Source organism: Equus przewalskii, chromosome 9 (genome assembly GCF_037783145.1).
Source record: "Equus przewalskii isolate Varuska chromosome 9, EquPr2, whole genome shotgun sequence".
In the NCBI taxonomy this organism is placed as follows: Eukaryota; Metazoa; Chordata; class Mammalia; order Perissodactyla; family Equidae; genus Equus; species Equus przewalskii.
In genome coordinates, this window is record NC_091839.1 from 32,824,304 (window position 1) to 32,836,863 (window position 12,560).

Sequence of the window (12,560 nt, forward strand, 5' to 3'; positions counted from 1 at the left end):
GGGCCCTCACTCTGAAATTCGGCTACAGGAACCTCACTCATAACTGTTTTAGATATTTAAGTCCTGCATAAGATCTCAAAAAAAAAAAAAAAATTGAAAACCACCAGCTTATAATATTGTGAAAAAAAATTTTGTTTGAATAAGAGTATTTTTCCTTTCCTTTGCTTTCTGCCAGCTTTTTCTATATTCACGTGTTACTATTATTATTTACCTAGTGTCATCAACTGGTTTATTCCTGCAACAATTCTTTCACATTCTTCATCCCTGGGATTGGAACCCCATTCTCCATCAAGAGGTTTATAGATCAATGATCTACATTCAACATCAGTTAAAGGAACACTGGTACCTAGTTCTTCAGGAAATACAGCTGAAATACGCAGAAATAAAAGCAAATTTAGTGAAAATATGTGGTAATTTACTAACACTTAGGTTACCTTTAGAAATTAGAGTTGATATTGTCATAAAACTGAAGTATAATTTTGTAAAGATTTGGTAAGCATATTATTTTCATTAAAGAAAAGTATGTTGCAAGGATCAATAAAATTTAAATTATTTTTTAAAACATTAATTTTATAAATAATTCTTTGGATAAGCATATAATTACTTCTCCAAATATATCTGACAACTTCATTTATTATCAGTTACAGATGAAAGCAAATGTATTTCTACAAAATGATACAAACATAAAAGTTTTCTGAATCATTTCATTATATAATCTCCATATTTACTTTGATAAAACATACACAAAGTGAAATTGAACTAATGTGGTATTTCTCAGGAATACTTCAACAGAAGCCTTAATTTCTCTATATGTAGAAACAGAGGGAATTATGAATACTGACAGACGATTCTTACGCTTGTTGCTCTAAAATGATGAAGGTAGGCTTTCTGAATGCCTGAATCTTTAACTGAATCTTTAAGAAACTCATTCGAGAGTGGTGGTGACATAAAATCTACAAATCTGCCAAGTAATTTTTTCTTTGAACTAGATTTCATCAGAGAAACATTAGGAAATATGCTACTATCTGTGTACAAAATTCCTCTTCCTCACAAAACATAACTCTATGGGTGCATATGTATGTGTATTCAAATAGGAAAAAAACAACAAAAATCATCCCCTCCACACACAGATATATTTAGGCAGGATTAACAAATAGTATTTTAATGCCACTAACTCATTTTAAGAAATACCCCAGGCATTTCAACACCGATTAGCTTCAATTCTCTCATATTCACAATAGTCCAACGTGACTTCAAACTCAAACTTTCACAAAGGAGAGAATAAAACCAGAAGCTAAGCCAGGGTTACAAATTAAGATATTTTATAGTTTTACACACCTCTAATTTAGCAGTGAGATGAAAAATACATTATTAGTATTAAATTTTCAAAGCAATAATTTCTAGAAAGAACTAGTCTTGAATAATATCAAGATGACCATTTTCTCATTTCTAAGGTTTACCAGATTTGGTTTACTCTTTCCAAGTTATCTTTTCTCTGACTTTTTAGAACACAGTAACTAGTGAACTCCTCCAATTATAAAGATTATTTCTACTGTGTCACAAGTCAGATTTTTTTCCTTTAAAAAATTTTTATTCTTATCTGATAGTACAACATACTATTAGAAAAAATCAAACAATAGAGACTAACGTAAAAGATAATTTGTGGAAGTCCTCATATTCCCACTCTTTATAAATAATCATTATTAATGATCTGGAATATAAATCCTTTCAAACCTTTTTATACATATACTATTATGTTTTGTATTTTTTTTAAACTGGAACAAAAATGGCCAATGAGGTAGAAAGAAAATGCAATCTCGGGGACCAGGCCGGTGGCACAGGAGTTAAGTTTGCACATTCCCACTTTGGCGGCCCAGGGTTAGCAGGTTCAGATTCTGGGTCCAGACCTATGGACGGCTTGTCGAGCCATGCTGTGGCAAGTGTCCCACATATAAAGTAGAGGAAGATGGGCACGGACATTAGCTCAGGGCCAGTCTTCCTCAGCAAAAAGAGGAGGATTGGCAGCAGATGTTAGCTCAGGGCTAATCTTTCTCAAAGCCAAAAAAAAAAAAGAAAAGAAAAGAAAAAGAAAATGCAATTTCCAGGTTTTAGCCACACTGGTCTTTTCTCAGTTCCAGAAAGATGTCATACTCACTACCTAAGACTAACTCTTAAATCCTAAGGCAATGTGTCAGGCCATATCCAAGATGACAGTTATTATTATTATTAATCATAACTACTTACTCATTGAACCCTTACATGTGTCAGGCTCTATAATAAGCACTTTACACATATGTCATTTAATCTTCACGGCAGCCCTGCAAGGAAGGTATTCATTTACACAATTTCAAAGGCTGAGTCCTAAGAATCTGGAGTTTTGAGATTTTAAGGAACTTGCCAAGATGACTTACAAAATGCAGAGCTAGGATATGAATCCATGTCTCACTCAAAAGCCTGAACTTTTAATATTGTTATACTCTAAGTATTCTGCTGGAGTTAAAAAGAAATCTTTGCTCCCAAGTGCTCACCTTCTAGGAGTGAATAATAATTAGCAAAACATTTTCATATTTTGCTGTAATTAATTAAAATTAATTTCAATCTTCCCTCGTAGACTGTAAGTTCCAAGTGGGCAAGGATTATTGCCACAATAGGTTTGCAATAAATATTTGCTGAGTGAAGATTTTCTATTTGATCTTTACAACAACCCTATGCGGTACCAAGTTAGCAAATCAGATTCCTTATTTAAGAAATTCCATAACGCAGACACAAAGAGCCTTAACATACACTTACCATTATTAGGTATAAGTTCCATATCCCAAGGACTCATCTTTTCTGTATCTCCATTGTCCCAACTTAAAGGAAGGAAAATCCGTACATTAAAAAATCTAAATACTGTATTCCAATTTTTATAAAATCACATTATAAAAACAATTGCTTCAGTGTTTAAAAGACGTTATCTTGTATCATTTTATTAATAGACAGGGAAAATATTCAAAGCAAGTCAGGCTGAATTAAAATACAACAAATATTTTCTTACCAAACATTATAGCACTGAAACAAACTATCAGGGTACTCAGGTTGGAGAGGTTCCTGGCTTTCAATCGTTCCAAACCACCAGGCATCATCTATGACTGATCTGAAACGGTCACCTGGACAAGAAGAGAAGCCATCTCGTTACTCTGAAATGTACTACCGCTGCTGTTCCTTTTTTCCAAAGTATTCCTTTAAGATACTTAAGATATATAGGAAGTCACCTACACACTCCCAAATAAACTAAGTAAATAAATAAAATCAGCAATACTGAGCAAAAAATAGTTATTTAAGAAGCACACCTGCACTGCCACTTACCAGTTTCTAATACCATTTCTTACATTTTAGGGTAAGGAGAAACACCCTCTTACCTTAAAATTTTTTACCAATCTAGCACTCCAAATTCATCAGTAGGACTATGCCCGAACTTTTCATTCAGATAAAAATACAGTTTAGATAATTTCTGCTCGACAAATATTTATAGTCTATCTTTAATTTCTTATTTTCTGGAGGCAAGTTCTTCCAAACAACAATCAAGAAACCAGCCTAAAGGGGCTGGCCCCATGGCCAAGTGGTTAAGTTCATGCGCTCCGCTGCAGGCGGCCCAGTGTTTCGTTGGTTCGAATCCTGGGCGCGGACATGACACTGCTCATCAAACCACGCTGAGGCAGCGTCCCACATGCCACAACTAGAAGGACCCACAACGAAGAATATACAACTATGTACCGGGGGGCTTTGGGGAGAAAAAGGAAAAAATAAAATCTTAAAAAAAAAAAAAAAAAAAAAAAAGAAACCAGCCTAAAAACAAGAGAAACAAAAAAAATCCAACCTGCCTTCCTTTGTCTCAATCACCCATAGGTTACAACACTCATATATACACTCATTTTCCCTTTCCTATAAAAATTAAAAAAAGGGAAACAACTAATGTTTGTAAAATAGACAGCACTCCTTGCATCCCTTTCCTTATCTCATTGTGTCCAGCTATTATCATCATTACTGAAACCGCTTTCCTCAAAGACCCTAATAAGCTATCTTCTCAGCCTTCCTGTGTCCTATCAATCTGTAAACCACCCTCTTCCTTTTGCCACACATTCCCCTTCCTTGGCTGTCAAGGTACTCAGTGATTCTTCTCCTGGTGAGCATGGGTTAGGGTCTCAAAGACTTGAGTCCAAATAACTTATCTGTGTGATTTTGAACAAATTAACCAGTTATTTTAGAGCTCATCTGAATCAGTTTCATTTTCAAACTCATAAAGAGAAAAGTATTTGTTAATGCTTATGAAGACCTACAGCATAAAATGAATTAAAAATTTAAAAAACAAGATAAAAGAAATTTAATGATAAGAGAAAGCTGGAGTCAGGAGTAAGTTAACAGAACACAGCTGCATGCTGTTGCATTGCACAGATAAACTTTGAGGGGGTGTGCACTGGGACCCAAATGCAGATTCCAGTATTCTAACAGCCAGTGTTGAGGCAGACATGATCTATTACTAGATTGAGTCTCTAATGCTCCTCAGACACATATTAGTGATTCTGAGCTTAGTGAAAGCTACTATATAATTTAATAAACAGCATCCTTGACACCACCACAACCTTATAGTAAACACCATGATGAGTTTCCTAGAGCTATTTCTTGTGATCCTACATAGACTGATGATATCATGCTGAAGAGGAAGAACTGGATCATGTGTGCCTAATCACAATGAACAATACTGTATAATGCTAACAATGAAGTTAAGCAAGGAACACACTGCACCATTCATTTCTAAATATTTAAGACAGGCTCAAGTAATTACTATTGATGTAATTTTAAATGAGAGTTGGTACGCAGATGCATATATCTTCAGAAATAAAAGGCCAAATAGTAGTATTAACTTTAGAAGAAATACTAATCTATAAATTTAGGGGGAAAAAACCTATAAGATCAAAATGAGAAAATTCTGATGTACATCCATCTGAAATATTTCTTTGATTTGTCCATTGTTTGCCATATTTCTTTGCTTAGGTTGTTATCAGCTCATTTCTGGAATATTTCTGGACTCTGACTGCTAATATTTGTCCTGCAATTTATTGGCAGATGCACGTCCTTAAAAAGATAAAATTTCTCTTGTCAAGTAACACATGCAAATAATTAAAAAAAAAACATCAAACAACATACCAAAGGCTTATAACCAAAAACTTAACTTTTTACACTTTTCTAAATACTGACTAGATTGCTATTTCTTCACTCATCAATTTTAGACATTAAATATTGACCTCTCTCCACATACGTGTATGTAATCCACATTCAGTTTTTATCAGAACGATGTAAATGTTGTTTGCTACTGCGCCAAACAGCATACAACTCCTTCCTTGCATAACTGCTTCATTGTTTTTACCATTGGCTTTCTCTGAATGTACAATTAAGTCTTCCCACATTCTCTAACAGCTCAAACTATAAAACACTCTTCCATATAATTTCCCACAAAGTCAAACACATTAGATAATTTATCAGTTCCATTTTTTTTCCCTGAAGACTTCACTCTTGGAGGACAACGTCTTCTGGACTGGTTGTTTTATAGACTTGCTAGACAGATGCTATCCTGTGACTTGTGTTGACTGTTACCTGGGAATTCCCTTCAGCTCTTTCCTGTTCTGGACTTCCTGTTTCCTGGGGGGTTTCATGTCTTTCTGGGTTTACTTACTTATTTGATGGAACACATCTTTCAAAGCTTCCAGAGAAATGGTACATGGGATGTAAATTTTTAAAACTAATTCCTATATCACTAATTACAATAACCTGCATTTCCCTAATTTTTCTTTTTAGAGCACACATGTAAATTTCTAAGTTTATCAGGACCAAACAAGAAAAGACAAATCACCATGCCAACGCCTTCCAAGGGCACTGGAGGAAGGATGGACTGGCATATCAACTGATCTGCTTTTTCAAACCAAATATGCCATATTATGTACCACACCCCACTCCAATATGACAAAGAGTGACCCTATTTGAAATTTTTACAAGAACTAGTCTAATGAATAGTGTATCTATCTGTACATAAATTAATGCATCTTAAACACATGGAAACTTTTAAGGATTTTAAAGTTTCTTTGAGCCTTGATTACAATAATAATTTTGAAGATTATAATAGAGTTAACCAATGAAAGAAAAATGTCAGTTTAGCTTTAGTCCTAGTCCAAATTATGAAACATTTTGAACTGGAAGACTCCTTTTGCTTCAAGTTTGAATTATTAATGTTTTCAACAAGTACAACAGCTAAAGGAATAGCTATAGACAATCTTATAACACATAGTTACCAAATTTAAGAGAGAAAATGTTTACAATTTCAGCATCAACTAGATTAAAAGTATTTTCATTCTTTGAAAAAACTTTAAAAAACATCTGACAGAGTGTCTTACTTTGCTATTCACATTCCCACAAACAGCAACAAGATTTCTCTGATTTTTTCTAAATTATGAATAATAGTAAATCATTTATTAGACAAAAAAAAAAAAAACACAAAAAAACACCTATGGCTTCTAAATAAATTACCCACCTATATTCCACCGCCTATATTTCGCGTCGTCAAATTGTTGTCTCAAGACTAGGAAATCTATAACGTCAGGCATATCATGGTATCTAATTATAAACAGAAACAAACTGATTAGGTCACATACCTAAAAATATCTAAAAGATGTTCATATTTATCTGAATCTTCAATGACAATCTACAATACTAAGAAACCACTGCCTCTTTCAACAGTCCTTACTTCATGGTAAATGATCCACCAGTCAGTTTCCCAGTATCGGGATCCAGAAAAGCAAGCTTAAGGCAGCAAAGAGTAGGCAATCCTACTTCATACTTTATTCCAACTATTTTCATCAGTTCTTGTTCCTGAGAAAGATAAAGAAAATAAACCATCTTCACAAAACAAATCACAAGATAAACCACTAAACATAATCCAGAAAACATTTCTGCACTTCAACCTTGATCTAGGTAGTGGTTACTGTGCGTGTATATGTAAAAATTCATTGAGCTACGTACTTAAGATCTGTGTACTTTATAGTATACAAGTTACATCTCAATAAAAAAGGGGAAAAAAGGGAAAACTTCGTCGAAATAAGAGTTTCCAACACAGTTCCAAAGACCTCTAAATAATTTTGAACTATTGCTGATAAATCCAGAAATAGTTACCAAAGTTACAAATGTGAAGTTTACCTTAGACATAGGTGTTGTCTAATTTTCACTATAATTACATTTTGTACCCAACTTATAAGCTACCAAAGTATATAAATTCAGTCAAGCTTGTGTTTCTTTGAAAATTAAACATCACCTACTCCCCAGGATTGAGCCAATTAAAAAAGGTGATCTTCATGATACAGTTTCTTATACTGAAAATACTAACACTCAGTACAGTTTTCTCCATAATCCATAATTGTATCTTTTTGGACTATCAAATAAATACCATACCCGTAGTTCCATTTTATGCCATGGCTGTTTTTTGGGATTGATACTATAAATTTTATTTTTCCGGGCCATTTCAACATATGCTTCATGTCCTTGTCGGAAATAATAAACCTAAAAAGTAAAGTCACAATTTAAAACTTGAATGTGTTTCCTTTAACCCCAGACACAAGGTTAAAACTGCACAGAGAGAATTTCATGTCCTTTGAACTAGAAAGAATTCTATTTTGATTTTTTTTTTCCTTCTTTTCCTCAAGTTGACCTACCATCACTTAATTATAACCAAAGTGTTCTAAATAACAATACTTTGGTTACATATACTAAGAAATTAAGATGAGCAATTTTTTTTTGGTTTTTTGCTTTCATCATTTTATTTTTAGATTCAAAATAAGTTAATTTATGTTGCGTAATAAAGTAAGTTGTAACTAGGGGACAAGATTAATTTACTATTAACTTGTGTACCAAGTGATCTGTATATATGCAGAAAACTTTAAAATGAAAAATGTATTTCACATATACTTTATCTAATAAGGGCAGCAAGGTGTATATTTACCCTCCTTTTATGAAGATCAAATGAAAATGACTCCTGACTACCATCCTGCAGAACTAGCATTTGAAACACAGCAGTCTGACATCAAGTGTTTTTCTCACCACTAAAAAATCGTAGAGCTTGTTAAAAAATGCTATAAAAATTTTTAAAAATATTAAGTCCTTAGTAAGATTTTAAGATATCCATTATTCTACATATTTTCATTCTATTCATTAATATCATTATTGCTCCAGTTGTCTGGAACTTCATACGAAGGAATTGTGAATAATGACATCCCTATTTAAGCACCAACAATTAGAGACAACATAAACATTTTGAAAGGAAATTATTCAACCAGGAATTACACACTTTCTAGCCATCTTTTAATAACATATTGAATATAATTTAACCAAGCATCTTCTTGATGCTGCAGGATCTGTCGTACTAAATTACAGTAATGGGGTAATGTTCTGTGCTCTTTAAGTTTTCTTAGGCAAACAGGGTCTCTAAACGAATTATTTTAGATGGTTCTTTAGAGCTACTCTTGCATTAAAAAATTTTTGTTCTTTTTTTTACAGTCAACTGCCACTTTCTACTGCTAATTAGTGCGCTTTGTTAAAGAACATTCTATTTTAATTTCTAATTTATCACTGCTAATCTACTGGATACCAGATAATGCTGCCTCTTAACACTTATGCATAAAAGAAGACATAAACCACTGAGTGGGAAATTTTGATCTAAGATCTTACTTGTTTCACTTCAAATTCGTACGTCAAAAATGATGACCAATCACCCTTTCTTAAAAATGAAATAATATTCTTTATTCTAAGGTAATAGATTTTTTTTTAAAGATCTAAGAAATAAATTATGAACACTGTAGGTACTTAAATGAAACACTGTTATGAAATAAAATTAAATGAAAATAAAATGCTGAATTTTGTTTTTCCTTTAATCAGTTACATACTTAAAGCCTTAGGCTAAGAAAGCTTAATATATTTTAATTTAGAAAGGAAAAGAAAACCAGCAATAAAATCCTATTAAAAATCAGATACTCGTTTTTAAAATGCCAACAAAATTTCCGTTCTCTTGCAGTATTTACAATAGCCTCAAAAAAGATCATTAGAGCTTTCCTCCCAATTATACTTTTTCCATTCATACCTACAAACATCTAAAATGAGATACTTCCATGAAACCGCTGAAATTTTCTAGAGTTCTGTATCAATAGCCATAGAAAATCTTTAAAGTTACTTGAAAGAAACAAAAAAATGTTTTTAAAAATTTAAAAGTACCTCATCACCCATCTGTGGCACAAATGGACATCTTCGGGGAATAGTATCTGTAATCCATGTTGAAGGTAACCATTCTTCTAATGTCAAACCATTTTCCGTTAGTTCTCCTACAGCCAATCTCTAAGAGTTTAGAACATTATAAAGTACTATTATCATAAAAACTCCTATCAATCTGCTCCTTAAAATAACTATAAGGGTAGTTAAATAAAAGGGAAAGGGGATCTTTGTACCAAAATGAATATTTTTAAGTATTAAAAAATATCTTATTCTAGGAAGATGGCAGGAGTGGCAGTGTAGTTATTCAAATGTTTATCCAAATCCTCCCATTCAAAAAGAACTAGATCAACCAAAATTCTACAGACTACATTCACAACAAAACTAGGTGACAAGATATTCCCACAAACCCCAAAGTACGAAGCTCCGTGTAGTCTCCCTTCCTCTCAAAATTCTATCAGTTTTATAAACATTCCGTTTAATAAACCAAGGCATGTTTGAGGTCTTTTGTTTTTAAATCCTAGGCATAGTGTGTTATGAAGAACTAAATAAGACATTTTCATATGGGCTGAGCAGTGCAGGATACAGAAGGCTGTTTACACGGGCTGGACACCAGACTTGCACATAGCCCAAGAATACTCCTTTCCCCTTTTGCAAGTAGCTATTTCACACTGTTGGTTCACAGCTTCTAACAAAAAAAATTTTTTTCCAAGCAAAACCTTGTCAAGCCAGGTCCTTTACTTTTTAACTTTTGTGGATAAATATAAAACCAGGCCTCTGAGAAAGTTTTTATACTTTGCTGGTCACCCACAACTGGCCATCATGGTCTGGATGTTGTTACCTTACACTTAGGAAAAATGGATTTTCTAAGAGCCTTTGAAACCTAATATTATTTTATAAGTAGAGAAACTTCATGTAATTGACTAAGAATGTTTTGATTCAGTATTTGTACACTAAGACTTGTAAATTTTATTCTCTTGTGTTTTCAAAAAAGAAGGTAGCTATCACTGTGAGTTAATACAGGTTCACTAAAAGAAGCAATGTCATAATGGACTATCAGACAACACTATCTGCAGCAGGTACTCCCATAGTTGCTATTCAATATTCATTTTCCTTTTCTTCCTTTTAACCACAACTTGCTGTTTCTCAGTCAAACATCAGGGGCACTCTCGCTTTGGAGAGTAACGGGGGGGTAGGGGAGGGTGCATTTATTATATGTGAGATGGGTCCAATGGAAATATTTAGTCAGAAGAGTGATAGGATCTGACTTTTATTTTAAAAGGATCACTCTGGATGCATCAGAGCAGGAATCTGCAAATTACGGCCCACAGTCCAAGTCCAGCCTACTGTCTGCTTTTATAAATCAAATTTTATTGGAACACAGCCACACACATTTGTTTATGTATTGCCTATGACTGCTTTCAGGCGACAACAGCAGAGCAGCTGGTCTTCTAGAGAAAAAGTTTGTCAATCACTGCTTTAGAGAACAGACCCTCGGGGGAAAAGTGCAGAAGCAGGAAGACGGACGGAAGGCTACTGCAGTAACACAAGTCAGAGTTCATGGTGGCTCACACTAGCGTGACAGAAGTAGTGGCAAAATGGTCAAGTGCTGAATATATTTAGAAGACAGAGCCATGATAACTCTCTGATGGACTGGATGTGGAACATGAGAGAAAAAGAGGGACTAAGGATAACACCTGGGTTTTGGTGTAAACCATTAAAAGAGCTGTCACTGCTAAGATGAGGCGGATTAGAAGGCAGCAGGTTAGAGGAGAAAGCTTAGAAAATCAATTTTGTAATTAGTTAGATCTGAGATGTCAAGTCAAATGATATCTACAGATATTTTGTCCAGTTATTGAGTAGTCATTGCTATTATGCACTGAGTACATCACACAGAGTCAGAGATTTTATCAGTTTTATAATACTGAGGTTTTGAGTTCAAGTATTTGAAAAAGGTTTCCTTTGACTTAATAAAAAGAAAAAAGATAGAAAAACTCTGAAAATTGTTAATTCCAGACTTGATATGTATTATTACTTTCACCAGGCAAGTATTTCTCCACATAAGGAAAACACCTATGTCAACTGTGCCAGCTAACAATTCTTACATGAAGCCAGGTAACTTGGATATTAAATAGGAATGATCATATTTAAACTGTAGACTGTGGCATAGCCAAGAATCATTATGAGGACAAATCTTATTCCCCAATAATTCTTGGGGAACCTAGAATTTTTAATTAAAGTAGATTTCTATCACTTAGTACTTAAAATCACTTAAGGGATAAAATGCATTGAATTTAATTCAGTCCTCAAAATTTCCAGCCTCATGGGCTGGCCTGGCGGTGTAGTGGTTAAGTTGGCACACTCCACTTCGGTGGCCCTGGGTTCGGATCCTGGGTGCAGACCTAGCACCACTTGTCAAGCCATGCTGTGGCAGTGTCCCACATAAAACAGAAGAAGATTGATACAGATATCAGCTCAGTGACAATCTCCTCCAGCAAAAAGAGGAAGACTGGCAACAGATGTTGGCTCAGGGCCAATCTTCCTCACAAAATTACAAAAGACAATTTGATTTTTTTTAATTTTGAAGAAATAGGTAATCGATTTCTTTCCTTTCTATCCATGGAAATTTTTCTAGGCCCATCTGAAGTCTCATTTCTTCTGGAAGACTTATCTGAAACTCTAAGATAAGATGACCCCATTTGATTTGTGAGTTATCATCTTTAAAATTAATCTGGCAATTAAACATATAGATGATGTGATAGTTGTTTTTCTGTTTTTTTCCTGAGGAAGATTTGCCCTGAGCTAACATCTATGCCAATCTTTCTCTATTTTATACATGGGTCACTGCCACAGCATGGACACCAACGATTGGTGTAGGTCCACATCCAGGAACTGAACCTGGGCTGCTGAAGTGGATTGCACCAAACTTAACCACTAGGCCACAGGGCCAGCCCTGTGTCATACTTTTTGGTGTGTGTGTGTGTAATTGTTCTATTTTTATCTCAGAAGATTTAAGCAACTTGTTAGTTACACATTGTTTTGAGAATAAGAACTGAGTCTTACTCTTCTATTCATGCACTGTGTTGCTTTATAAATTCTAAGCACTTGATAAAAATTTATTAATTTTCCAGAGTTCCTAGAAGCATAAGGGATATATATGTCAGATACAATCTGAGATGACATTACTGAATCTCTGGAGAATTCTACTTTTTAACAAGCATTTTCTATATCTGCCTTACTGTTTTTTGCTTAATTAGTTCAAATAGAATTAATAA

At 34.0% G+C, this 12,560-nt stretch overlaps 1 protein-coding gene across 10 annotated transcripts in view; it reads right to left on the bottom strand.

The window, feature by feature from the left end:
- Positions 1-12,560, bottom strand: part of PHIP (pleckstrin homology domain interacting protein) — a 127,073-nt gene that overhangs the window by 23,729 nt on the left and 90,784 nt on the right. For all 10 annotated transcript variants that reach the window (XM_070558999.1, XM_070559000.1, XM_070559001.1 and 7 more), the window contains 7 exons: positions 9,292-9,411; positions 7,480-7,587; positions 6,779-6,903; positions 6,566-6,648; positions 3,038-3,149; positions 2,791-2,852; positions 212-367 (listed from right to left, as the gene is read on the bottom strand). In XM_070558999.1, the coding sequence (XP_070415100.1) occupies positions 212-367; positions 2,791-2,852; positions 3,038-3,149; positions 6,566-6,648; positions 6,779-6,903; positions 7,480-7,587; positions 9,292-9,411 (766 nt within the window). The remainder of the gene's footprint in view (positions 1-211; positions 368-2,790; positions 2,853-3,037; positions 3,150-6,565; positions 6,649-6,778; positions 6,904-7,479; positions 7,588-9,291; positions 9,412-12,560) is intronic.